A 27,214-nucleotide genomic window follows, 5' to 3' on the forward strand; every position below is an offset into this window, starting at 1 on the left:
CCAGCAAGACACTCGTATCAGCTGTGAGAGAATTGAGCCTGATGGCTCCATACAGCATGTTCTTCTGTCTCGTTATTCCTACCTTTTATTAAAGAGGCCCGGACAGAAACAGGTGAGCTGCTGTGGGGACCCCTGAAGAGGAGGAGGAGGAGGAGGAGGGAAAAGCAAAGGCCGAAGGCCCAGATTCAAAGTGAGACAGATATTGTGAAGGGAGCAGAGGGTCGAGCAGATGGACGCAGCGATCACGACACGCACTCGTCCGGCAGTATGTTTACATACATTGTTTGTGGCCAACCATTCGGAGACGTTTTGGGGTTTGGCACCGTTTGAGCGATCAGCTGATGTCACAACAGCTTGATGACTGCTGGGACATTTATGCTGACAATCTGTCCTGAATCTGATCTGAAATACGGGTCTTCTTCAGTCAGCAGTCGTTTATGGAGCTAGAACAGTCTCATAATTCGCAAATCCAGCACAGCTCACAGACAAAAAACGTTTGTAAATCAGGTTATATTTGTGTGTGCATTGAAAATACATTTGTATATCTTGTCCTACGCACGTGTGAATTGTTCTGTGCATTTGTGAAACTTGTCCTGTGCATTTGTGAAACGGTGTGTGCATTTGCGAATTATGAGACTGTTCTAGCTCCATAGTCGTTGAACTGGATGTGGGATGTTGAAGTCGCTAAATTGATTCTGGATCATCTGACGACACACTTTAATCCTCGACTTAAAAATTAGGTGTTACATTTAGATAATCTGAACAAAAGATGCTCCTGTTCGTGTTTATGAATCTGTCAGTACCCTTTGATGCTTTTATTAATATTATTAGCGTATCAGTAGTATTATATTATTAGATCAGGGGGAAAATGTGACACGCGGCATTATTTATGAGCATAGTTGAATATATCGATGAGCTTCATAAAAGCAGGTTATCTGTTGGGGGCTGTTGCCAAGACAACGAGTTTCGACTCAGGCTAACAACTTTATTTTACAAAAAAAAATCCAGTTACTAGAAGCCGGTTAATTAACCCACCTCGTTGAACTGAGAGGTGACAAATCTTTCAGAATCAGTGTTGATGCTTCTGTGACATTCTGCTGTTTGTTCGTCATCTGATTTGTAATGAAGAGTTGGACTTCGGCGACCAACTTCTGCGCTGACAGAGCTCCCGTAGGTCACCAGCTGGGGTCGTATGATGGATAATCTCTATCGAAATTAAAGATATGACCGAATTCATGCTTTCCCCTCAAGTGTCAATTAGCATTCCCTTGAAGGTTTGAGCTGCTAATGCCAGTTTTGACCAATTTTCTTTCTTCGAACTGCGTACAAGATAGTATAGGCTGTTAATTAACTGTGTGGCTTTATTTTTAGCTTCTTAATGCTTGCTTTGTTTTGCCTTACAAGTTGTGAATATGACTTTCTTCTTCCTTTTTCAATCAGTAGAAAACCTCCACAATGCGCTCCGCAGCCACGGCAACATGCTGTGCTTCCTAATGGGGAGGTTATCGACTTCTCCGTATTATAAGCCGATGCATAAACAGATAAAATAGAAATGTCAAGGCCGTGGACTTCATGCATGTAATGAGAAAGAAAAACAACCAATATTGGCCCAATGCTGGTCACAGCTGATAAGAGCAGCTGATCAATTGTTGCACCTCTACTGAAAACCACTCCTGTCATACAGATGAAGATTTATTTCTTAAAATTATACTGAATGTGACCTTAACAGTGTGTTGCCAAGAGCTTATAGTGTGTAAGAGGAGCAGAGGTGGGTAGTAAGGAGTTACATTTACTCCATTACATTTACTTGAGTAAGTTTGGGGAAATTTTGTACTTTTAGGAGTAGTTTTGAATCACTATACTTTTTACTTTTACTTGAGTAGATTTGTGAAGAAGAAACTGTTCCTCTTCCTCCGCTACATTAGGCTACGTTGAGCTGTTACTTTTCTTTTATCCCCTCTGCGTACGCGTCAATCTCATGACATCACTGAGTGATTCTTTGGGAAAAATGTTTGTTTTTGCACATTTTGTCACATTTACACAGAGTTTCTATGAGTTCATGTTTGTTCTAGTTCTGCCTGGTTAAAAAAGAAAAGTACAAAGGCTTGAAATTTTGTGCTACTTGTGCTTAATTTATTTTTTTATTCTGTTATTATTTTATTTATTTTATTATTTATTAAAGTACCTGAATTTACTTTAAGATTATTTTAATTTAAGCTATTTTTTATCAATTTTAATTTATTTTATTATTTTATTGATTTAATTTGCCTGAAGATGATTATTTTGTACATTTGTCTGTTTGAATGGTTGTGTTAAAAAAATAAATCAGACGTTACTCAACAGTTACTTTTTCACCAAGTACTTTTTTACTTTTACTCAATTATTTGGATGACTACTTTTTACTTCTACTTGAGTCATATTATTCTGAAGTAACAGTACTTTTACTTGAGTACAATTTTTGGCTACTCTACCCAGCTCTGAAGAGGAGGAACAGGCAGGCGGCCTACAGGACGAAGGGTGTGTTCATCCGCCCTACCGTTGCGTGAGCAGGAGCTGAGCTGGTGGTTGATGTCCAGGGAGCTGGGCTTGCGCGTGACGGCGGTGGTCACCGACTCGTACGGGTTGTCTTCGTCTTCGGGCAGGAAAACGTCCAGCGACGGAGAGGTGACGACCTCTGCTGAAAGCTTGGACTCCTGCAGAGGGACAGGGAGGACACGTCAGACGCTGTTGGATACGTTCTCACACTTGTCGCGGCAGGAATGGAGAGAAGTCCGCCAGCTTCTCCTTTCAACGCCATAATAAGTGCCTTTTATTTGAATCCCTCCGGCTGCCACAACTATTCATTTAGAAGAGAGAAACCAGCAATTACATTATTATTCATTATGAGCTGCAGCTATGCAGACCCATTATTCCCTCCAATAGACTGATACATTACATTTATGATTGATGAATAATGTCTGGACAATGAAGTGAAGAAGCTTCTGGGTGCGTCTACGTACAAAAAGAAACAGAATCAGAGGGAGTACTTTTCATTTCTACAGTATGCTGCATTCCAACCGCAGAGGAGAAAACAGTCGGGACCTGAGACCTGAGAGAAATAAATAAATAAAACCTCTGATCCCTCAGTTCTGCTCAAGGCTAATATTTAAGTTCTCTACAGTGTTTACACGGTTGAGTTATCAATCATCACCACATGTCAGGAGTTTTGTGTTTGTTTTTTCCTGTTGCCAGACTACAATCAAAGAGGATTCTGCTGGATATCCTTGTTAAACAAAGAACCGTGTTTATTTCATTTATTTATTTGTTCCACATTTGAGTGTAATTGCGGAGGTTTTTAGTTGTAAAGATCTAACATGATAAATCTGATAAAATTGGTAAAAAGCTTGTTCTACAACATCAATATTTTGAGATTAGCGAGTAATTTTTCAGCAACAAGTTTCCATGAACATATTTTTGCTGCATACTGTACATGTAAATGTCCGAGTTCAGGGGGAAATGTCTGCCGCCAAGTTAATAAACAAAACAGAGTGAAATATTGGAAATTTTTCAGTCAATTGAATTCATTTAAAATGTTTTCCTGAATTAAACTCGTATTCAAGGCCATTTCACTTCAGCTGAGGTTCGTCTCTAATCTACTAAATCGATCAGGTCAGAGAGCTCTTTGCTTTTCCCAAGTCTCTAATAAACATCCGACACGCCAGAGATAAACAGTGCGGAAGAGAAAGAAAACAAACATTGAATTAGTTTACTGTATTAGTTCAGATACAATTTACAATTTAAACTTGGTGTAAATCTGAATAAATAGCGTGGGAACTATCGACATTATAATTAAAAATGAATAAAAATAGAGGAAAGACTGACAAAGTGGTTTTAAATTGCAGAATTAACATTTATGTGTAAAATATTTGCTTCTCTGCATGTTTTGGGAGGATTTCAGGTCGGGAACCGCTGCAGTTCTGGTGAAAAGGTTGAGCCCCAAAGGGCTCAGAGAGAGAAAGAGAGAGACGGAGAGACAGAGACGAAAAGGTCCCTTATCAGTGAGGCAGATGTGTTCGGAGAAAGAATGAAAAACATGAGTGACTTATGTGCAGCAGGGGAAAAGGTTACGGGGGGGGAGGAGGGCTCATTTCAGCCAATGAGACAAAACATTTCTTTCCCGGCAACACAACCTGCGGATATCTGTCCTTTTCTCATACTGCGACACACCATATTCTCTGGAGGGTCCCCCGGCAGCCCGCCCTGGGTGAAACCTTCCTAATGGGATCAATGGTAAACTCGTCACCATGGCAACCGGCTTTTGTGTGGCTTCGCCTGCCGCCAGTATCGCCTTAAAACATATTCCTCAACAGTACGACTCCATCATTGCCTCCTTCGCCTTACTCCCATCCTCTTTTCCTCATTCAACAGCCATTAATCTTCTTGTCATTATCCGCTACTACAAAACCCACGATGCCGCGGGTCGTCCATCACGCGCCGGGCGCACTCGAGGCGGATAAATCATTCTGGCCGGCGGAGTAATCAGTCCCTTTGATGGTTTCGCTCACACAGACCCTCCGCGCTCCATCTCAGGTTTATTTCACACCACGTTTCAGAAAAGGCCAACAAACTCCAAGTGCCCTCTCCTCCTTTCTATTTTTTTCCTCATTCCCTTCAATCTCCATCAGCCGCCAATTAGATGAGCGTTAGCGGCTAATGGTGATCCAGTCAGCGTCGTAGGCCGTGGTTCCACAGGGGGGGTCGGGCTCGGCTGACGCTGATTTGACGTGACAGCCCTGGCGAGCGGCTGATGTCACTCACTGGGCTGAAGGGACCGCTGGAAAAGCTGCTGGTTTCCCCCCCGGGGACAGTTTCATGAAATTACCTGGAAGTCTAAATAAAGGGTTCATTAGATGATATTTTGAAGTCCTTCCCAAGTTTATTGCAAAGTGCAACCGACACATCTTCCAGATACAAATGTGGCCCTCATGCAGGCACCGACTGGTAGGGATGGGAATCGAAAACCAGTTCTTGTTGAGAACCGGTTCCCAGTGTTTCAATTCCTTGGAATCGTTTGCCTTTTTTGCAAACGATTCCCTTATCAATTCCAGTGGGCGCGAAGCAGGAAAACATGGCGACAAAGCGGCATAAACGCTCGAAAGTTTGGTTTCATTTTACCAAAAAGGATGACAACAGGACGACTTGTTGTTCTCCACAGCTGGAGACACCATAAGTCCACAAAGATCGCGTATCCTTCCTGAAAAATCCGATATGCTTATTTTTATACAAAAGAATTGTTAATTCTTCATAGAAGAATTGCACGATGCACAGTTCCATTGGACTTGAGTTGATTGTATTTGTCACTGGCTGACGTAGTTTTATGTTTGAGTGCTCAGCTCAGATATCCTTTTAAAAAGGAACATTTTAATTTCTATTAGAGAAAAATATTTATTTTATTTTTTATTTTATATTTATTTTCATAACAAATAATTTTTTCTGGGGACCCCCCGGCACACCATCGAGGAGCCCAAGGTTGGGGGACTCTTAAGACCTCACTGTTGACCTCACTTGTATTTTTTTGTTCAAAGATATAAAACAAAGTTGATGCTAATCGACCTGTTTGTTCTCCTTTTTTCCAAATGAGAATCGATAAGAGAATCGATAAAGAATCGAATCGTTAAACAGAATCGAAAATGGAAAAATCTCATCAATTCCCATCCCTACCGACTGGGGTCCCAGCCTCTTAAAGTAGGATGCAGCTGGACTTGTTTCTTTGAGACGCATCACCTCACATCCACATAAACAACCGACATCGATGGTTTTATTGATCGGTACCCCAGAGTTCAGCGAGAAGTGTGCAGACCTTCATATATGGACAAAGAGCAACACATGACGCTCTGGGGATACGTGGGAACTCTTCATGGATGGTAATGTTCGGGACAGATGGTTAGAGAGGGGTCAAAGAACCCATCTGTATTAAATGGGAGAAAACACCATGAATTGGAGGAGGCGGCTTTGGGTTTCACCTGTGCAGCCTTGAACTTCGTCTCTGGCCATTCGGGCCTTGTTTCACAGGACCAAAGTATCTCAGTCTGAACAGGTGAACGTCACACAGTAGACAAACAGACCACAGCCCCCTCCCAGAGGAGGGACTGCCGGTCCCACAAGAAATGAAGCCACTTACTTCCAGTTCAAGCTTCTTGCGAGTACCGCCACTTAAAAGAACTGGAATCTAAACTAAATAACATTTCCTTCATTAACATGTACCTGTAAAATACAATTAAAAAAAAAAAAAACTTAAGTCCAACTGTTGCCGTTTCCATCTCAGTTAATAACTGAACCTTAGTAGTAGTGGAGGACCCGTCTCACCCAGCTCACTCCCTGTTCACTCCCCTCCCACCAGGTCGCAGGTTCAGCTCCATCAGAACCAAAACCACCAGGCACTTCAACAGTTTTTTCCCCTAAACTGGCCACCACCCTCTTAAATAAAGGCGTCTCAGCCCCCCTGCGTCTAAAAGACACTTAAGGAACACTTTATTTCATTTTTCATTCCTGCCATCCTGTAAATACTCTGGTCATTGTACATATTACATGCATATTATATACAGGACTGTCTCAGAAAATTAGAATATTGTGATAAAGTCCTTTATTTTCTGTAATGCAATTAAAAAAAAAAAAAATGTCATACATTCTGGATTCTTTACAAATCAACTGAAATATTGCAAGCCTTTTATTATTTTAATATTGCTGATTATGGCTTACAGTTTAAGATTAAGATTCCCAGAATATTCTCATATTTTGAGATAGGATATTTGAGTTTTCTTAAGCTGTAAACCATGATCAGCAATATTAAAATAATAAAAGGCTTGCAATATTTCAGTTGATTTTTAATGAATCCAGAATGTATGACATTTTTGCATTACAGAAAATAAAAGGACTTATCACAATATTCTAATTTTCTGAGACAGTCCTGTATATTTTAACTTAATTATATTTTTTCCATTTTTATTTCTAATTGTGAAGTTATTGCTCAATGGTGCTGTTTTTACCAGGTCAAATTCCTGTGTACATTGTACATCAGGCGAAATAAAGAGATTTCTTATTCTGATTTCTGAGCATCATTTTTATAATCTCCTCCTGAAAACGTAAATGGTTTGTCAGCTGCACCTTCAGTAGAAGCGCCGCCGAGCCTGACTCCGCTCGGCTTCCTGCAGGATCTTAGTTATGAGCACAGACGAGCGTGTCGACATCAAACTGCAACGCATCATTTAGGCGGGGATGACGTTAAAGGTTTTGAGATGTGAGGATGCTTGATCAAGACCTTTAAGCTCAGTCAGGTCCTCGCCCCGGTTGCCACGGCGAACAAACCCATTCCAGACATGTCTGACGTTGTGGCTCCAGGATTTCTCTGAGCATCTCAGAGCTCGTATGTCGCCAGGTCAAGATCTGACAGGAAATGCATTCGACTGCTTTGTGGCATGAAAATGAAAGTGGGTTCTGTTCTTCAAAGCAAATGAAAATCAAGCTAATGTTGCAGAAGCGAAAGGAAAAGGAGGAAAAAAAAACAACACAGCAACGTTTGTCTTGGGACAGGAAGTGACGACATTAGTGGGATGTTGTAAAACAAAACATTAACCTCAGCCTCTCCAACAGTCAACATGAAACTGAATTAAAAATGAGTTAACGTCTGTTAAAAGTGTCAAAGAGCTAAATATTAGAGGACAAACCCACTTAAAGATGAGTGTCTGACACATTTTTTCTATATTTAATCAAGTGAGAAACACAGAAGGGGTATTTAGAGTGGTTTTGTCCCTCCAACAACTGCACCTGAAATTCAATTTAAAATCTCAGGAGGCATGAAATGACCCATAACCCCCTACCGCAAATTAATTTATCATTTTCTTAAGTGCTCCATCCATCCGAGCACTTTTATTACTAATTCTACCATTATCCGTTTCGTGTCTGCATCATCTCTCATTATTCCTGGGTCTAAGTCTTCACCTGTCACCTCTCCTGAAGAGCTAGCAGAGAGAGAGAGAGAGGGGCAAGAAAAAGCTGCTTCCTGTGATTAAAAGGAAGGAAAAAAACCCCAGAATGAGACGGTGAAGGGAGAAGGGCGAGGAAGAGACGGGTTGATCAAAGGACGGCAGGATCCAGCTCAACACTTACTCTGCAGACGGTGTCAGCGAATCCCACGGAGATGAGCATGAGACAGACAGAGCGGGGAAGAGGAAAATGAGCTTGTGCTGAGGAAGGGCAGCAGAGGAAGTGGGAGTGCAGCGCATTAGGAGCAGGGATTTCCTCACGCACACAAACGTAGGAAAAACACAGGAACGGGGAGGCAAGTGTAGAGAATGAGCTGGACTTCTCATGTGGAAGACGGCGAGAGCCAGAAAATGAGACGAGCCGCTTTAAACTGGTCCGACCGTAAAACTTTCAGCAGTTTCTTTTTTCCCCAAGTTCAAATTAAAAAGGTTTAAACGAGGCGAGAAAATCAGAGACAGCCGAGCCTCAGAACAGCTGAAGATGAAACAAATCCAGCAGCAGCAAAGCAAGTTTAATGACCGTACCTGCGACGTCTAGAGAATCCCCAGCGCTCCTGCTGCTCGGCCTTGGGAGGGGAAGAAAAGCCTTAAAATGTGGAGGGGAAAAGGCTTTGGAGCACTGCGGTACGAGTCGTCCCGCTGCCTCCAACAAACAGACCCTCTCGTTCGGTCTTCCTTCACCCCCCACCCCCTCCTCCTCCTCCTCTCTCTCTATCTTTCAGGACAGCGGTGGGAGACAGAGAAACTTGTGTCTGAGCCGGACAGGAAGGGAGCAGACAAACAGAGGCCTCCTCTGGCCACTAATTAGCAGGTCGTATGCGGCTCCCGTGCATCTGCAGCGGCCGGATCCAGCCCCGCAGTGTCGGCGAGGGTGTGACAGAAGCTCCTGCACATGTGACTGCAGGATGGTGAAAGGTTGTGATTATATCTGCGTAAAAATGCAGCCTGACCGCGGCAGACGGAGTTACTGTTACTCGCGCGTGGGTCATGTGACAGCTTATGCTGCATAGTTTGTGTGATTTCCTTCGTTAACTCTCCCTTCACTTAAAGCCCGAGCGAGTTTTCAAGTGCCGATGACTGACTTTTATCTTAGAGTCGATCACTTCTGTCTGTGTAAAGAGCGAAACCCTCCGCTCAGCCTCCACGCACTCCGTACAGAGTTCATAGGCCATCAGATATGAATAGAGGCCGTAATTTGCTGGCATTTCCTCATGGAGGCTATTTGATTAGAGAGTAAAGGGAGGGGTGGACATCACAGCGGACAATGGACCCTCTGAGGCCCCGAGTGAATGAGGCGAGGAGCAGTCAGAGAAGAAAATAATGAACCAAAAAAACAGATGGAAAACCAACAAGCTGCAGTTGAAGACGATCAGAACTCCCACTTCCTGTTAGTGAATGCTGATTTCTGTTATGTTGTGGTTTTAACTGCCTTTGTTTCCTTTTTGACCGTCTGTCTGCTTGATTCACCCTCATTTTTCACTAGAAAGGCCAATAACCGTCTCCCCAAGGGGCCGGGGTATAAAGACTAAAGATGGGTGAGGTAAAGAGAGTGGCTGGTTGGGCATCAGACCGTGAGCTGAAAAACGGAGGAAGAGAGGTGAGAAAAGACGAAGGAGAAAGAGCGGGGTGCAGCCCGGTCGATGCAGCGAGAGAGGATCGACGTGACTAATTGGATTTTCCCCATCGGCTGGCTAATACGACAGAAATCAGCTAGCCGAGCCGACCCTACGGGGCACGAGGGCCCGTCTTCAGAAAACGCCGGCCTGTACGTCCCCCATGACGGCGGCTGTACTGAGCGGCGGCTTCAAGCGTGGCTTGGCCTGCTCTAGGTTTAATCCCTCGGACACGACAGCCGGCCGAAGCCGAAGCTGCAGACAGAGACAAACCTTTACTGAGATCAACATCGCCTTAACCCTTGTGCTGCTTTGGGTCAAGGGAGGGTGAAGGGAGAAAAGAGGGAATGAAGGAAAGAAAGTAGTAAGGAAGAAAGGAGAAAAGTGGAAGGAAGTAGGAAAGGGAGTAAGGAAGGGAGAAAAGATGGAACGGAGGAAAGATGGAAGGAAGTAGGAAAGGGAGTAAGGAAGGGAGAAAAGATGGAACGGAGGAAAGATGGAAGGAAGTAGGAAAGGGAGTAAGGAAGGGAGAAAAGATGGAAGGGAGGAAAGATGGAAGGAAGGGAGAAAGAAAGGAAAGAAGGGAGAAAAGGAAAGAAGGGAGGGAGGAAGGAATGGAGAAAAGGAAAGAAAGAAGGGAGAGAAGAAAGGAGAAAAGATGGAAGGAAGTAGGAAAGGGAGTAAGGAAGGGAGAAAAGATGGAAGGAAGGAAAGAAGGAAGTAAGGAAGAAAGGAGAAAATAAGGAAGGAAGTAGGAAAGGGAGTAAGGAAGGGAGAAAAGATGGAAGGGAGGAAAGATGGAAGGAAGGGAGAAAAGGAAAGAAGGGAGGGAGGCAGGAATGGAGACAAGGAAAGAAAGAAGGGAGGGAAGAAGGAAGGAATTGATAAAATAAGGAAAGATGGAAGGAAAAGCAAAGAAGGTAATAAAGGAACGAATGGCGGAAGGGAGGTAGGAAGAAAAAGGAGTAAAGGAGGGTAAAAAAGAAAATAAAGAAAAGAGGAAAGGAAGAAGGAAGGAGAGAGCATGAGGAAAGAAGGATAGAAGAATTGGGTCATTTTGACCCAAAGACAGCACAAGGGTTAAAGAGGTGGCTTTAGTGTGTGTTTATAAAAACATGCTGTATTGTGTATTCTAGTCCTCCAAAACTTCAGTTTGTGCTGGTCTTGAGTCATTTAACATTCTTTTAAAGCTAAAAAAAAGGACGTTAGTTGCACAAAACCACTAAAATTAATAAATACACAAATACATCATCAATCAAATAAAATGATACGCCTTATATAAGTAGTTTTGCTGGGTACGTTTTGTATTTAATGCCTCCCATTTATCACTTTTAGAGTCTTGTCAGATCTACGTGATGATGGTGGGAAACATGTTGAGCGGATGTTTATCGCCTCGCCGGTTCCACGTCCTCGGTAGCCGGGCCTCTCACCGGCGGCCCAGCAGGACGGCTCACGTGCACCCGCTTCGGTTCTGAGCTTCATCAAACAGCCGCTTCACCGTCAGCGGCCGTGAATCTCCGGGCCACGTCTCCGTGGTTACAGGAGGAAAAAAGGCTCTTCCACCAAAACACGGTGAAGGTGAATAGAGAAGAAGATCTGAGAGTGGCAGCGAGTCCAACGTTACTTTTCCAATTACCGATCACGAGGCCGCTCACTTTCACAAAGAGGAGCACTGAGCGATACGCGGCGGCTCAGAAACTCCAGGATTCCTGGAAGAGCTGTACGCTTCACAATGTCCTCCTTCATACCCCCCCAGGGCTCTTAAAACCCCCGCCCAGTGATTGATTCAATCTCTGGAAACAAATTCCTTTTCATTTGAAATAAAAAGGATATTTTTGCTATTCAATCCTGCATGTGTTTAGTTCCTGTGTACAAGTGGCATCTTCAGAGTTTTAGATGCTTAAAAGGATCATAAATGGTTTAAAAACCACGATCAAATGCTGCCACGGTCGTTTGATAAGTGAAGCGTCAGAGGAAACAGCCGTGCAGGTAAGTATTAGGGCTGGGCGATATATCGAGATTTTAATATATATATCGATATATTTTCAAACGCGATATGGTACGAAACAATATCGTTTATATCGATTTTAAAAAAATATATATATATGATTTTGATATAGCTTATTTTGTGACAAATTGACTTGAGACTTGAGATTTGCACAAATGTTTTGTTATTTGCACAACTGTCAACCTCAGTGGAAAAGTCTGCCTGTTACTGTCTAAATTGTATTAATTGCTCAGTGTATTTTAATTTAATTGTTATGTAGGAAAGGGATTTTTGTTTTATTTTATTTAAGAAGCATTTTTATTCTATATATGCAGGCAGTTTATTTTTTATTTCATTTGTTTTATACATTTTGATATTGTGCAGACCTCTGTTAATAAATGTACCTGTGTGACATTTGGCACGAGGCTTTGTATTAAAACTGACTGTTTTTTTAAGGGTTTGCCTCAGAAAAAATGAAGCTAACAGAGATGCTAACAGAGATGCTATGCTATAATGCTTTGGGGGAAACCCCAATTATGGCACAGAAAAAATATCGATATATATCGAGTATCGCCATTCAGCTAGAAAATATCGAGATATGACTTTTGGTCCATATCGCCCAGCCCTAGTAAGTATCCACAAAACTGGCAGTTAGCGCCGCGGTAGACGTCTCCAAGAGGACATTTTGCTGAGATGAGTTGAGCGCGCAGACTCATTACGTGAAAGCTGCAGCACCTTCTCCTGAAGTGAACGTGGGCCAAATCCCCAAACTCATAACCTGATTTTAAAAACAGCTACATTAAAATGACCGAACCCGGCTGGTTTAAATCTCCCTTCTTCTGAAAGACTTGCCCAAAAGGCGGCTGAGGACCTGCATACTTGCACTACTGGACACACTTCCTTCCGCTAGTGGCCTTTCTTCGATTCTTCTCTCTCTTTTCCTGTTTACCTCCAGAACAACAAGATGTCTGGACTCCAGAGGGCAGTCGCACGAAGACGCTCACATACTCGGCCCGCTGAGGCCGGTCCATGCCAGCAGAGGCTTATCACATTCTTACAGGTGTGTGTGTTAAAGGTTAGCTCGGCCGGGCTGCAGGGTGAAGTGGCACCAACCGAAAACGCAGAGCTCGTTGTAGACAAAATAAAATCACAATAAAAGAAGGTGGTGATGCAGGCCAACACAAGATTAAACTATTAAAGACGTTTGTTTTGGCCAGACCTTGTAATTCCAGGCGTTAACACAACTAACAGGCTTTATTACTTTTCATTATCTTTCACGTTATGTTTTCCTCGTGGAACGTGACGCCCAGGACGCACACTCATTTAAAACACTTATTGAAGGACATGCAGCTTGTTTAGATGATTATTTTAATGTCGAGATTAAAAAAAAGAAGTGAGAGAAATTCTAACAACAACATTAACTGGTGCTAAAGAAAACATCTTGTGTTTTTAAACAGAAAATGCTGTGGTGGTCACCACAGTTGCATAGTCTCCATGTGCTTGTGAGGGTTTTTCTCCAGGAACTGCAGCTTTCTGCCACATTCAAAATAAATAAATAAACTAATAAACCTGTGTGAAGATGGTGACTCTACTTTGACCGCTGGAGGAGGTGATTGTGCAGCGATATTGATGCACTATGATGGAACATGTTCAGTGTGTGTGTGTGTGTGTGCTGCCTCTCACCCGCTGGTTACCACGGTGACCTACAGTAACAGTGCTGACCGACATACCAGCAACAACACCAACCTGTTAACAAACTACTTATTCCTTAACCCGTGCTGTCTTTGGGTCAAAATTACCTAATTCTCCTTCCTCCTGCTCTCTCCTTCCTTCTTCCCTTCCTCTTTTTTTCCCCTTCCTTCCTTTTTTTTCCTTCCTTCCTTCCTTCCTTCCTTCCTTCCTTCCTTCCTTCCTTCCTTCCTTCCTTCCTTCCTTCCTTCCTTCCTTCCTTCCTTCCTTCCTTCCTTCCTTCCTTCCTTCCTTCCTTCCTTCCTTCCTTCCTTCCTTCCTTCCTTCCTTCCTTCCTTCCTTCCTCCCTCCCTCCTTCCTTCCTCCCTTCTTTCCTCCTGCTCTCTCCTTCCTTCTTCCCTTCCTCTTTTCTCCCTTCCTTCCTTCCCTTCCTCTTTTCTCCCTTACTTCCTTCCTTCATTCCTTCTTTTCTCCCTCCCTTCCTTATTTTCTCCCTTCCTTCCTTCCTCCCTCCCTTCCTTCCTTCCTTCTTTCCTCCTGCTCTCTCCTTCCTTCTTCCCTTCCTCTTTTCTCCCTTCCTTCCTTTTCTCCCTCCCTCCCTCCCTCCCTTCCTTTTCTCCCTCCCTCCCTCCCTCCCTCCCTTCCTTCCTTCCTTCCTTCCTTCCTTCCTCCCATCCTTATTTTCTCCCTTCCTTCCTTCTTTTCATTCTTCCTTCCTTCCTTCCTTCTTTCCTCCCTTCTTCTCTTCCTCCTCCCTTTACCGAAGACAGCACAAGGGTTAAAACAACATGTATGATACTCAGATGATTAAATCCTTTTCCTTTTGGCAGTTCCCGCCAGAGCCAATCACACGTCTCATCCTCTCCACCCTCCTCTCTCACTACAGCCATACATCTCCTCTGGTCTTCCTCGAGGCGTCCGTCCTACAGTTCCAACATCATCTTCCCTTTCATTCCTGCACATCCTCTCATCACACATCAACCCCTGACACTTTCCTCCACCAGCTCCAACCTGCTTGCACATGCTTCGTCACCTCGTTGCTCTGTGTTGTTGACCCCAAGTACTTAAAGTCCTGCACCTTCTTCATCTCTGCTCCCTGCAGCCTCACCGCTCCACTTGGGTTCCACTGACCTTCCTTCCTCATCGTACGCCCTTTGTTTGGCCTTTGCCACTTCCATCTTCCCTTACACTTCATCTCCTTGAGTCTACTCTCTTGGGTGCTTTTAGCGTCCCACTTCCTCTTAGCTAGCCTCTTTCTCTGTACATGCTCTGTCTCAACACTCATCCATCACTTCATCCTGCGCTCTGCCTCTGTCCTCTACGATCTTCCTTGCCACCAGAGTCACCTGCTCAGGTTATATCGCCCACACGAGATCGAGTCCACCTGAGGTCACCCTATGTTCCTGCTCTCTGGAAGAAAGTATACATTATGCATGCAGGAACTGTTCAAGCCAAGAGAGGGCAAACACGACCTCAGGGGAACAGCAATGTTTGATACAACAGCAATAAGAACAAACACAAAGGGCAGATGTTTATCCGTTTTAGGAGTAAAACTGTGGAACTCATTACACAACGACCTTAAACTAGCAAACTCAATAAAAGCATACAAGATATTATTCAAAGCAAAGGTAATGGACACATAGATGGAAACAAACTAAGCAAACAAAGAAGAATGCACACATGCATGAGATAAAATGACAACTTAAATTGGTTTTGTCGGTTTCCTTAGCATCTTTTCACTTTCTGTTTTCAGAGCTATCATTATTATTATTATTATCATTTTTATTGCTATTACTATTATTATTACTATTATTATTATCATCATCATCGTCATTATTGTTATTATTATTACTATTATTATCATCATCGTCATTACTGTTATTATTATTATTATTATTATTATTATTATTATTATTATTATTACTATTATTATTATTTTGTGTAGACTTATGATACTTCATTTGTTCTTCTTGTATATTCTATTCTGTTAAAAGGTGGGCAAGATAAGCTTTATGCTTCAAGCCCAGACCTTTTCGGTCAAAATAATCACAATGTTGACCAGGGAAAAACCTGTCTTATCTTGTTTGTTGATTTTTTGTGATTGACCGAAATAAATATTAACTAAAAAAAAATTATAGCCATTTTCATCTTTTTTTGCCAAGTTTATTACCATCTGCCCTTCTGCGTTTCCGTCCAGCATTCCTATCCTGCCCGTGACTTCCTCTTAACCTCTGTTGTCTTCTCCAACATGTCCACTGAAGTCTGCACCAATCACCTCTTTCATCTCTGTGCATGCTCTCCATCACTTCATCTACTTCCGTCCAAAATGTCTCCTCCTCTTCTAACTCGCACCTCACCTGTCGAGCAGAACCACTAACATAATTGAACATCACATCTTCCCTATCTGGCTTCAACACTGTTTTCACCTCCAGAAAATTCCTAACAAGCTCCTCCATCAGGATGACTCCGACTCCGTTTCTCGTCCCATCCACATCATGATGAAGCAGCTTGAAGCCTCTGGCCCTGCTGTCTTTCCACCTGCTGTCCTGAACACAGAACATCCACTTTCTTCCTCTGCGTCATGTCAACCAACTCTAGCTTCTCCTGTCATCGTCCCAACACTCAAAGTCCCTCCTTTCAACCCTAATCTCCTGCTTTTCCTCTTTTCTCTCCTACAGATAGAGAGGATACAGGTTGACTGCCATCGGCATCCTGTGGGTCACCAGCACCGACGGGGGTCGTCGTTAACCCGGCCTCAAAAGATCTGGTACGGGGTTCATGAGTGGTTTGATTCATGTGTTGAGTTTGAGGTATGGGCTTTACGTTGGACCCCATTCCTGACAAACCTCTGCATCAATACAGGTGTGAAAGATTGTGATCGAATGCTTCTAAGTTTCTGGAGATCTCTGGAGACTTCGTTTTATCATCTTCAGCATCTTCAAGGCCTTGTGGGTTCCTGATCTTAACCTTTACCTGCACATCCCATTGCCACCATCCACCTATTTCTCTGTACATTTTAAGTCAGCTGAACATCTGGAGAAAAGAAAATCCAAGTATGAAGACTGAGAGACGGAGGAAGACAGATGAAGGAAAACATGAAGGAAGTAAAGCGTGACGGAGGAGATGCCGCATGGGCGTTTGTGTAAATCTCTGACGCACCTGTGCTGATGGTGACTAAAATCTGTCAGTGGTGGACATGCAATGCCCTACATCTCGTGGATTTCTGTGTTGCCTGGCAACCCTGATAAGTTACATCTGAATCTTTCTTGCATTTGTGAATTCTCCTTTTTTCCACGTCTCTATTTTGACATCCAGGTTGATTCAAGTCAAAACACCGAGGAGGAAACCTCCAACACAGACCGGCTTTTGATGCCGGCGATGACCAAAGTTACAGACGGCAGAAACTTTTATGCTCGCTTGCAACACACAAGATACGTAAAGAGATTCAATTGAAATGTGACAAACAGCCCTGACAAGCTCAATTAAGTGGCGTGGAGCAGAACACTATCAGATTTTCCAGATAATATATCTCCAAGCACAAATGTAAAACATGCACTTGCACAAAAACATGACGTGAAATCACTAGCAGAGTTTTTACCTGTCATTTTTTATGTAATAATTGTTCTGGGTGTCTGCAAAGCGCCAGAGACAACTTGTGCTGGAATAAACAACATAAATAAAAGTGAATTCAATAAAAATCCACTCACAACTTCTCGTGAACTTTTAAGATTTGATGAACTTCGTAGTCATTTTGGGGCACTTGCTCAAATCTATAGTTCCTCTAATAGATTTAGATCTTCTAGTAATAAATAAGATTATTTCTGGCCACCAGAAATAAGAACTGGGAACGAAAGCAGGGAAAGAAAAAAAAAAAATAAACAACCTTCGGAGGCTTGAAAACAGACTCAATAAATCAAACTTTACCTGTAAAGCACTTTCCACTGACATTTTCATTTTCACAACACAAAGTGCTTTACAGGTTGAAAATAGAAGCAACATAAATGGTTTAAAACAACAAAAAGCTATGCTGGTAATGTGTCTGCGTTGCCATGGTGATGCCATGATGAAGCCTGGAGTGCCTCCATGGTTTCACGCAGAGACTCAACTTTCTCTATGCGTCTAGAGGCGAGTCAAAAACGTATTTTAAAGAAGAAAAAACGTATAACAAGAACTGAGTGTTGCATGAGGAAAGACAAGTAACAGATCAGATGTTATTTGGCTGCATCACCTCTGAGCTGCTTTGATCTAAAACCACTAACATGTTAACATCTCTGCTTCTCTTCCCCGCTGGCTGTCGGCTGTTAAAGGATCATTTCTGTTTTAATGGATTTCGTCTTCGTGACTTGGAGTCGATCACTAATGTCTTTGTGCCCTCTGATGAACAAATCAGCTCATTCAGTTTGATTTAGTTGAGTTTATTAATATAGTGTAACTTCATAGCAGCTTTAGCACCTTCTACTCTTCTTGAAAGACTTTATACAAGTTTTTCTGTGGGACTTTTGTACTCGTTCATTCAGCAGAGCTTTTATGAAATCGGGAACCGATGTTCCAGTTCATCCAGTAGGTTCGGGTTCTTCCTCATCAAAGTCCTAAACCAGGGGCCGGATTCACCAATATGTTCTTAAGAACGATCTTAAGAAATGTCTTAAGATCTAAAATTAAGAAGTTCATAAGAAAGTCCTTAAGTGCAATTCCTCAATATTTTCTTAAGAACCGTCTTAAGAACTGTCATTTCTTACGAATTTCTTATTTTTCCTACTTAAGAACTTCTTAAAATATGTCATTGCATTGCACGCGCCAACAAACAACATTTCGTCATAACCGTCAGTCACTCACTAAACATGGAGAAGGAGAAAAAGAGATGCAGGAACTTTTCAAGGTTATGGTGGATGAGATTAATCTGTGGAAAAAAATACTATTGGGGAAAATTAATAATAATTAACTACCACGCTAAATAACATGCTAACAAACAGTTAACAGGCTCTTTGTGTAATTAATTACAAAGTATATCCTCAAACTATGACCTACTAGTCTAAACTTGTCTAAAATGTGTTGAAAAAGGTGATTTTAGAGTCTTACCTTTTCACAGAATAAATTTTAAGACAGGTCAAGGTTGTCTTAAAGTTAATAAAAAAGTCAAGAACAAATTTGAGAACTTTTATTTCAAAAATACCATTTATTCTTGAGTTTTTTATTAAGAAGAAAGTTGAGAAAATACTTAGAACTTTTTTGGAGAATATGACTTCTTCTCTTTTTTCTTCTTAAGACTGAACTTAAGAAAAAAATGACACTTAAGAAGATTTTTTTTCTTAAGAATGTTTTGTGAATCCGGCCCCAGGTCTTTATAGTCTTGCCGTGTGCTCTGGGGCGCACGCATGTCGCAACAGGAAAGCCAGAACTAAACTCTTGGATGGAAGCATGGCTGTTGTGGAGCAGAAGCTTCTTATAAATGATCAGAACGTGTGGCTTTAAAAACGGACATTTATTATCCTAAAACAAGTTGTTTACAAAGAAAAACGGGAGAAAACCGATCTTTCTCCGTCATATCAGCTGTTCGCTGTCAGCTGTCAGTTAGAGTCTAAAGCTACCGGTTGACACACGTTAGACCACTTCCTGTAGACTTCAAAATAAAAGCGAAACCGGAAATAGCGTATTTTCAGTACAATCTATTTAAACGTTTATGTTCATGTTCACTTTACTGTAAATAGCTGTAAATAAACTGTAAATACTAAATGTAAATAAACTGTAAATAATGTAAATAGTGCATCTTACACATTTTAACTTCTAACATTTTAACATTTAACAGCTCTAAGTAAACAGGAATTATCTGTTTAAATCCCTAAAATTAAAACAATTCACAACATTCTCCCGCCCGATGAACAACTGTTCATCACTACTCAGTCCCCTTTAACTTATTTCTAAAGGATATATTAACTGAACAGGTCTCTTCAGCAAACTGCCTGTTGTTGTACGAACAGTGCAGGAACGAATGAGTCCATCTCTCCCTGGAAACAGCTCTAATATCCTGCCCATTTTCCAGATCTGCCTGGGTATGTTGTCCTCTCCGATAAGAACGACCTTTCCCACTTTCAACACAGTGGGTACAGGTAACTCACACCTGTGAGCTGATTTTAAGTCCATCAGGTAGTCCTTTTTCCAGCTGTTCCAGAAGCTGGTTAACAGTCTCTGCCGGTACCTCCATCTCCGGCCGATGTCCTCTCTGCCCACGTTGGTTGCCTCGTTTGCGACACAGTCCTCATCAGTGCTTTCTGTAACATCAGTTGGTGAGAGCGAAGCGGGTCCGCTCCACCACAGCTGGCTCTGGATGAGGGTTTCTACGCTCTGGCCTCTGGTTGGTAGATCAGCAGGATTGGTTTTGCCGCTGCAGTGTGCCCACGACTCTGGATTTGTGAGAGCTTGTATTTCAGTCACTCTGTTAGCCACAAATGGCTTCCACCTTTGTGCTGTGCTGCGTATCCAGTGAAAGACAATCATTGAATCTGTCCACATGTTAAGCTGATTTACTTGCAGGTTCAGCGGCTGGAGAAGGTTGTTCCCTAACCTCGCTCCGATCAATGCACCCATCAGCTCCAAGCGTGGTAATGTCATTTTCTTTAATGGAGCCACCTTTGACTTGGATGCTACAAAGCTTGTCACAACTTCTCCTTCTTTGTTCTGTCCTTGCAGATAGGCAACAGCACTGTATGCTTTTTCGCTAGCATCACAATAGACATGTAGCTTGATATTCTTTGAATTTGGTTGAATCTCAATTTGGTACCACCTTGGAATGGCCACCAGGTGGAGCTTCGGCAGCTCTGCACACCACTGATTCCACTTTTCAGCCAGGTCTGGAGGAAGCTGCTCATCCCAACTGACTCCTCTCTCCCACAGTTCTTGAAACAGACACTTTGCACGTATGGTGAATGGAGTCAGGAAGCCAATAGGATCAAAGATACGAGCTGATGTCTGCAGCACATTTCTCTTTGTGTTTTTTTTGCTCTTCAAAATGTCCAACAGTCCTTTCATATCAAACACAAAGTCATCCTTCTCTGGTCTCCACACTAACCCCAACACTTTCAGCACATTTCCAACATTGTCTGTCTCGCTTGCATGCTCCACTCCATTTTCTTTCCACTTGGCTCTCAGGTCCGGTGAATTTGTCACCCATTTACACAGGTTCATGCCCGCATGGGACAGGATCTCTTTTGCTGTCTTGGTGACTGAAAAGGCATCATCCACATCCCTTGAGCTGGAGATAAAATCATCAACGTAGAGCGACTCTCTCAGCGCCTCCACTGTCCTCGGCTGATCCGTTTCATACTGCTTGATGTGTTTTCTTATTGTCGCAGCTAACAGGAAGGGGCTGGGTGAGACTCCAAATACCACCCTACTCATTCTCATGATGCGCAGCTCATTTTCACAGTCTTTGGCTGGAGGTCCATGTAGCCACAGGAACCTAACAGCATCTTTATCCTTTTCTGCCAGAGCTATCTGCAGGAAAGCCTTGGTAATATCTGCAGTAAAGGCTATCTGGTGGAGTCTGAATTTGATTAGCACATCTAGCAGATTTGGGTTCAGGTTTGGCCCGGTCAGTAAACAGTCATTTAGGGATGGGCAGCCCTCCTCGTGTGATGATGCATCAAAAACTACTCTCAGTTTAGTAGTTACCTTATCCTCTCGAAGAACAGCATGATGCGGCATGTAGTATTCCACTGTGTCAGGTGTCTCTGCCGCTGAAGTGCCCTCTGGTACGTCCTCACAGATGCCTTGCTGCAGGTAATCCTGTATGACATCATTGTACCTCATGTACAGAGTTGCATCCGTCTTGAATTTCCTCTTGAGGCTTTCAAACCGTCTTTTTGCGACTCTGAAGTTGTCTGGAAGATGCGATCTGTCAGGTCGCCACGGTAGCTCAACTTGATAGCGGCCATCTTTGTGTGTGGTAGTCTGTTCAAAGCTCTGAAGAGCCTCGGTTTCGTCTGGGCTCTGAATTTGCTCATTAACAATGCCCAGTGACTCCACCTCCCAGAAGGCATGTAGCTGTTTTGCGATCTGGGTGTCCTCACTTAAGCTGATGTGCATGCAGGTGGCGTTGGTGACACTGGATGTTGAGACTGGCCCTTGCAAAACCCAGCCAAAGATGCTTTCTATGGCTACTAGTGTCTCTGTGATTCTATGGACCTTGCCGGACACTGTCTTCCAGTAATAGTCTGCTCCAATTAATACTGACAGTTCTGGATCATCAGCACTTTCTAGTGGAAAATCAGCAAGCTGCAGACCATTTCTCTTTAACTCCTCTTGCATGGGTAAGCCTGGGATCTTTATTACAGCACTGCACACTTGAGGGGTTTCCACAGCTTCGATTTCAACTTTTTGCTGCGTGTTCCACACATTTTCCAGTGAAACTCGCACAATATTGCGCTGTGCCTTTACAGGAGTTGTAGATCCAAATACATGTAGCTGCAGTGTCTCTTGTCTCACCACTGGCAGTCTTAGTGCTTTCACTACACCTTCATGAATGAAGCTTCTCTGGCTGCCTCCATCTAACAGACAGCGCACGATTTTTCTCCCTGCTGGGCCCTCTGTCCATGCCTTAACTGTCTGGAGCAGTACTGTGTTCTGAACATTAGCTTTCAGTTTTACTGTGCTGGACACAGAGGATACCACAGCGTCTGTACTGCCACTATCAGCATCTGCTTTAGCTTCACCTTGTTCACAAACTGACTGGTGATGTCTGCGACTACACAGTGCACATGAAACCCCCTTAGCTTTGCAGAATTTAGCTATGTGTTTTGGGCCTAGGCACACGTAGCATCTTCCCAGTTTTCTCAGTTTCTCCTTACGAGCGGCTACAGAGTTGTCTGGACAATGTTCTGGTTTGTGGTTAGCACTGTCACAATATACACATGTCTGAGGACCAGTACTCATTGTGTGCAATGCAGCTGCTGAGGGCATACTCCATTTTTTAGGTCTGGTTTCACTGAAAGATGCTGGCTTGCTGAATGACCTATTATTTGGCGGAATGTCCCTTTGATCGTTACCTGGTCTGGTAAGCTGAAGTGCTCTCTCTCTGCTTTGGACTTCATTTTGCAGGAACTGGATGAGCTCAAGCACTTTCCATTCACCGCTGGGGTCTGAATTGCGCGTGTAGGCTAATGCAATGTCGTCTGGTATGAGCTGCAGTAGTACTGGGCATAGCAGGCAGCCATATGTGTCACTGTAAACCCCTAAGGATTCCAGACTGCGGATCTGTATTTCACATTCATCGTACAGGTGCCTGAGTGCTACAATATCTGAAGACCTTTTCACAGGTGTCAGGTTCAGCAGTTTGGACATGTGTGCACTGACTACAATGTCTTTTCTCCCAAAGCGGTTTTGAAGCATCTTTATTGCTGCATCATAGTTGCCATCTGTCATAGTTAGTCCTGCAATAGCTCTTGCTGCTGCTCCAGTCAAATAGGATTTCAGGTAAGTGAATTTCTCCTTCTTACACAGTGTGTCGTTGTTATGAATAGCCGTTTCATATTGTGACCAGAACTCTTGCCACTGGCTAACTTCTCCACCATATTTCTCTATCACGAGCTTTGGTAGCTTAATAGTCTGTTGATTTAGTGATCTGACTGAGCTTAAACTTGCATTGCTCACCCGCAGACTCACAGTCTCCCGTTCTTTCTGAATAAGCCTGGTGGCACGAGATTTCCATGTGAGAATGCGTTCCTGATAGTCCTGAGCGGCTGCAACTTCTGCTTCTAGGTCATCCAAAGGCATTTCATCCTCAATGCCTTTATCCAAGTCTGTTAAACTCTCTTCTTTTGTTGATAATACTGAAAGCATTTCACAAAGCTTCTCACAGTCTGGTGGATCCTTGTTAACCTCCTCTTCAAGGCGAGTTAACAACTTTGTTGTCGAGGAGCGGATTGTCCTCCGCTTCAGCTTCATCCGTTGACAGCGTTCGGTCATTTCTGCCGTTAGCATTAGCTACAGTTAGCTTCACACTCCAACTTCGTCTAAAGTCTCTGAATTATCTTGACTTTCCCGGGTTTCGGCACCAAAATGTTGTGGAGCAGAAGCTTCTTATAAATGATCAGAACGTGTGGCTTTAAAAACGGACATTTATTATCCTAAAACAAGTTGTTTACAAAGAAAAACGGGAGAAAACCGATCTTTCTCCGTCATATCAGCTGTTCGCTGTCAGCTGTCAGTTAGAGTCTAAAGCTACCGGTTGACACACGTTAGACCACTTCCTGTAGACTTCAAAATAAAAGCGAAACCGGAAATAGCGTATTTTCAGTACAATCTATTTAAACGTTTATGTTCATGTTCACTTTACTGTAAATAGCTGTAAATAAACTGTAAATACTAAATGTAAATAAACTGTAAATAATGTAAATAGTGCATCTTACACATTTTAACTTCTAACATTTTAACATTTAACAGCTCTAAGTAAACAGGAATTATCTGTTTAAATCCCTAAAATTAAAACAATTCACAACAATGGCGTTGTCCAAGATGTTTCCTGAGGGATCGGGGTTGCTCTTTACTGGAGACAAGGGTCCAAACCAAACAACAGCCCCGTACTACAGTCTTTCTATAAACTCGGCCATCCGAGGTTTGGCGTTGGACCTGATCGTGTGATGCGAGGCTTGTACGCAGCTGCTGGGCCATGGCAGCCCTTTCCATCAAGCTCCCACCACAGCGTTGCTGTGCTTACATTAAATCCAGTGCAGGTTTGTTCAACAAGACTGTTACTCCCTGTCCCCTTCTGGCCTTTTTTGGGGTTTCTTCAGGAAACAAATCTTTGACATCTTGTCAGCGCAAGGCTTTGGCATTTTCCTCCTTACTGGCCCGGCGGTGGATTTTGCCAAATTGGAAAAATCCGGTATACTGTTAATGGCGTTCTTCAGATCTTCCATGGGACGTGGGATGGCTTTGCTGAATTTGTAACGGTTGGATGGGCTGCAGTCTGAGTGACAGGCTCTCAGCTGTAGCTGTACTACAGTACTGTAGCTCTGCCGGAGCTGAAGACGAGTGATTGATAGCAAAACTGGACCCCCACCCCCAGTCCTTCCCCTCCTGTCTTTGTTGTCCCTTCCTGTGTGTTTGTATTTCTGTCCCTTTGTCCCGTCTCCCCCTTTTTAATTTAATTTAATTGTTGTCGCTTGTTTGAATTTTATTTCATCTTTTTTTTTTATTTCTTATATTTATTTTACATGGTTATTTCATTTAGCCTACATTTTTCCTGGTATGATTTGTATGATCTTGGCATTTTTTTTTACTTTGATATTTACAGATTTATTTATTTTATTTATTTACTTTTTAAGTGTTGAAGTGTATCTCCTGTGCCCTGATATCCAGTGTTGTAATGCATCCAAGGAAAATTCAATAAAAAGAATTAAAAAGAAAGAAAGAGATGCAGTGGAGGTTTGGAGCTCTTCAGTTAATGACTTTAACACACACTCACTGACCCGCTCTGATTTTACGAGCTCTTCCGCTTCATGGCGGACTTGCCTGTTGTTCCTAAACGCGTCAACTTTCTAATAATATCCCTGACAGTTTACTGTGGAACATCAGGGATGTCTAATTTGCTAATTAATTTTGTAAAACAAGAAATCTTTAGGGTTTTTCAAAGTCTATATCTATTGTGACTCTGATGAAGGAGAAAGGAATCGCTGAAACAGGTCAGGTATTAAAAAAAAACAAAAAATTCCTTGTCGGACAAAAAGAATTAGCCAATTAAATTGTAAAGCCATGGACAAAATGAACTTTATTAAATTAGGGATGTCTTTCACAGCTCCGTGCTCAAAGCCATCAAGCTCTGCAGCTTTTTCCCCCTTTTGTAATGTTGTTTCCAGCCTTGAACCTAACCTTCAAATATTAAAGAAAGTTTCTTCTCTTTTTTTTCCCTCTGCAAGATGCGATTTGAGCGTGAAGTGCCAGTTTCAGACTGACAGCCTTGAGTGACAGCTGGACAGCCACATAACTCAAGCATCATGAGAATCGATAAAGGTTAAGGCAGTGATGCAGACGCAAGAAGACAGATACATGACACGGAGAAAGATGAGCATGGACTTTCTGTTGAGACGTCACATGAATTATTAAGAACAAATGACTAGAAAGATAAAGTACAGACTCAGTTCGTGGTTCATTCATTCGTTCTTGGGGGTGAAGACGAGCCCTCTCCCTTCCCCGCCTCCAAGTCAACTCTATTTCCACTTTTAAAATGAGCAAATTAGCACAATGCTAAGTTAATTATGCAACAAGAACTCATTTTGTCCTCCTCTACACTGTTATTTCCCCTTCCTCTGCTCTCAAACAAACCCACGCACAGAAACTCAAGATGATGTCGCACCAAATCCGCTCGCAGAGAGCTGATGGCAACAAATGTGCGCTTTGTGCACCGACATGCTCTCATGCAAATCCAAACAATTAAACTAATATGCACAGAGGATTTTTTATTTTTTTCCCTCCTCTTCCAGACACACACACACACACAGACACACACACATTCATCCAGGTGCGAACTTCTCCAGGCGGCGTGCCAGTCAGCCAGGCAGGCTGCCAGGGCAGGAGACAGGGGCTCTGTTATGTTGTAAATGTCAGGTGTCCTGCTGCTTGAGCCAGCGTGCATCTAGCCGCTAAACAGCCATCTACACACACTTAACCACACTTGCATCCACAACATGAAGGGCAATGAGCAGGAAGAAGAGGAGCCGCTGCAGGAATACAAGGAAGCAGCGAGAGGAGGGGACTCTGTATTCATCTTCTGTTGCAAGAAATTTGTTTAGTGAAATCTGAAAAGTCACATCATTTCTCTCTGCCGTGCTCCCTGGTGCTAATGCAACATTTACATTTCCCCCGGAGTGACGATTAACCTTTCGCAGATGCCTATTGTTTCAGATGTTGGAACGTTATTTATTCAAAGTTCAGGCGCTTCATCCTGCTCATTAAATTAAAGGCTTGCAAATCTGAGATTTTCCAGAAATTTCTGACATGAAGACAGAGAGGAATCAAAGGGAGCATCCAGGAGAGTCGGTCTCTCTGGTGACGGCGTAGTCGCTGCGTTCCCAAGGTAACCAGTGAAAATATTCACTCAGAACAATAGCAGCATCACCAGGCTGTAATTTCTCTGTCCTGCAGCCATGCGCCTGTGGCAGCACAAGCTGCTTACGCACAACGCCTCACACAAACCTGGAAAACTACAAATCCTGGACTCCTGGGGAAAATATCCACTTTTTTTATTTAGTGGAAATCATTCGGTTCAAGCCAGGGGGGTAAATCTGATGTATTTGTGTGTTTACCTGCGACAAACTGGAAAATCCAAGGTTGCGGCAGCCGTTGCAGGGAGTCAGAGCCTCCCAGAGTCCCGCGGGGCCGCAAGTCCTTTCTGCCTCTTCCTCCTCCTCGGCGGGGGCGACGGGCGGGGTCGGCCGCTGTGGACACACACATCCAAACTTTAGAACCAGCATAAACACATTCAGAAGTTCCATTAATCAGTCACATGATCACAGAATAAGACGTGCAATGTCCGCCTGGCTGATTACGCACATGTCAGTGTAAATGGGAGAGATCCTTAGTTTCTCAGTCGTCACTCACGTTTGATAGGTTTACTTAATTGAGTTAGGTGTTATATAAATAAACATATTTTCTTGTTCTGCATTTAATTTCAATTTTTAGTTTTTATTTTGCTGAAGTTTTGTGACGTTTCCGGTTATTTTCACTATTTATTTATTTTAAAATTTTCTTCTATTGAAATACGTTTTTTTGTTTTTGTATTTGCCTCATTTAGTATGCACTTATTTATCTTTAGTTGTACTTGGATTTATCTTTAATCTATCTGTTTTTGGTTGTTATTTGTTTTTTTTGTTTTTGTTTTTTTCATTTTTGTTTTTTTCATTTAGGAAAAT

The 27,214-nt window shown here is 42.8% G+C and overlaps 1 protein-coding gene across 1 annotated transcript in view; it reads right to left on the bottom strand.

Moving 5' to 3' along the window:
* anks1b (ankyrin repeat and sterile alpha motif domain containing 1B) overlaps positions 1–27,214 on the bottom strand; it is a 277,955-nt gene that overhangs the window by 124,097 nt on the left and 126,644 nt on the right. The window contains exons 10-11 of the mRNA XM_061715033.1: positions 26,609–26,740; positions 2,537–2,693 (exon numbers count right to left, since the gene is read on the bottom strand). Of these exons, the coding sequence (XP_061571017.1) occupies positions 2,537–2,693; positions 26,609–26,740 (289 nt within the window). The remainder of the gene's footprint in view (positions 1–2,536; positions 2,694–26,608; positions 26,741–27,214) is intronic.

Source organism: Cololabis saira, chromosome 23 (assembly GCF_033807715.1).
Source record: "Cololabis saira isolate AMF1-May2022 chromosome 23, fColSai1.1, whole genome shotgun sequence".
NCBI lineage: Eukaryota > Metazoa > Chordata > Actinopteri > Beloniformes > Belonidae > Cololabis > Cololabis saira.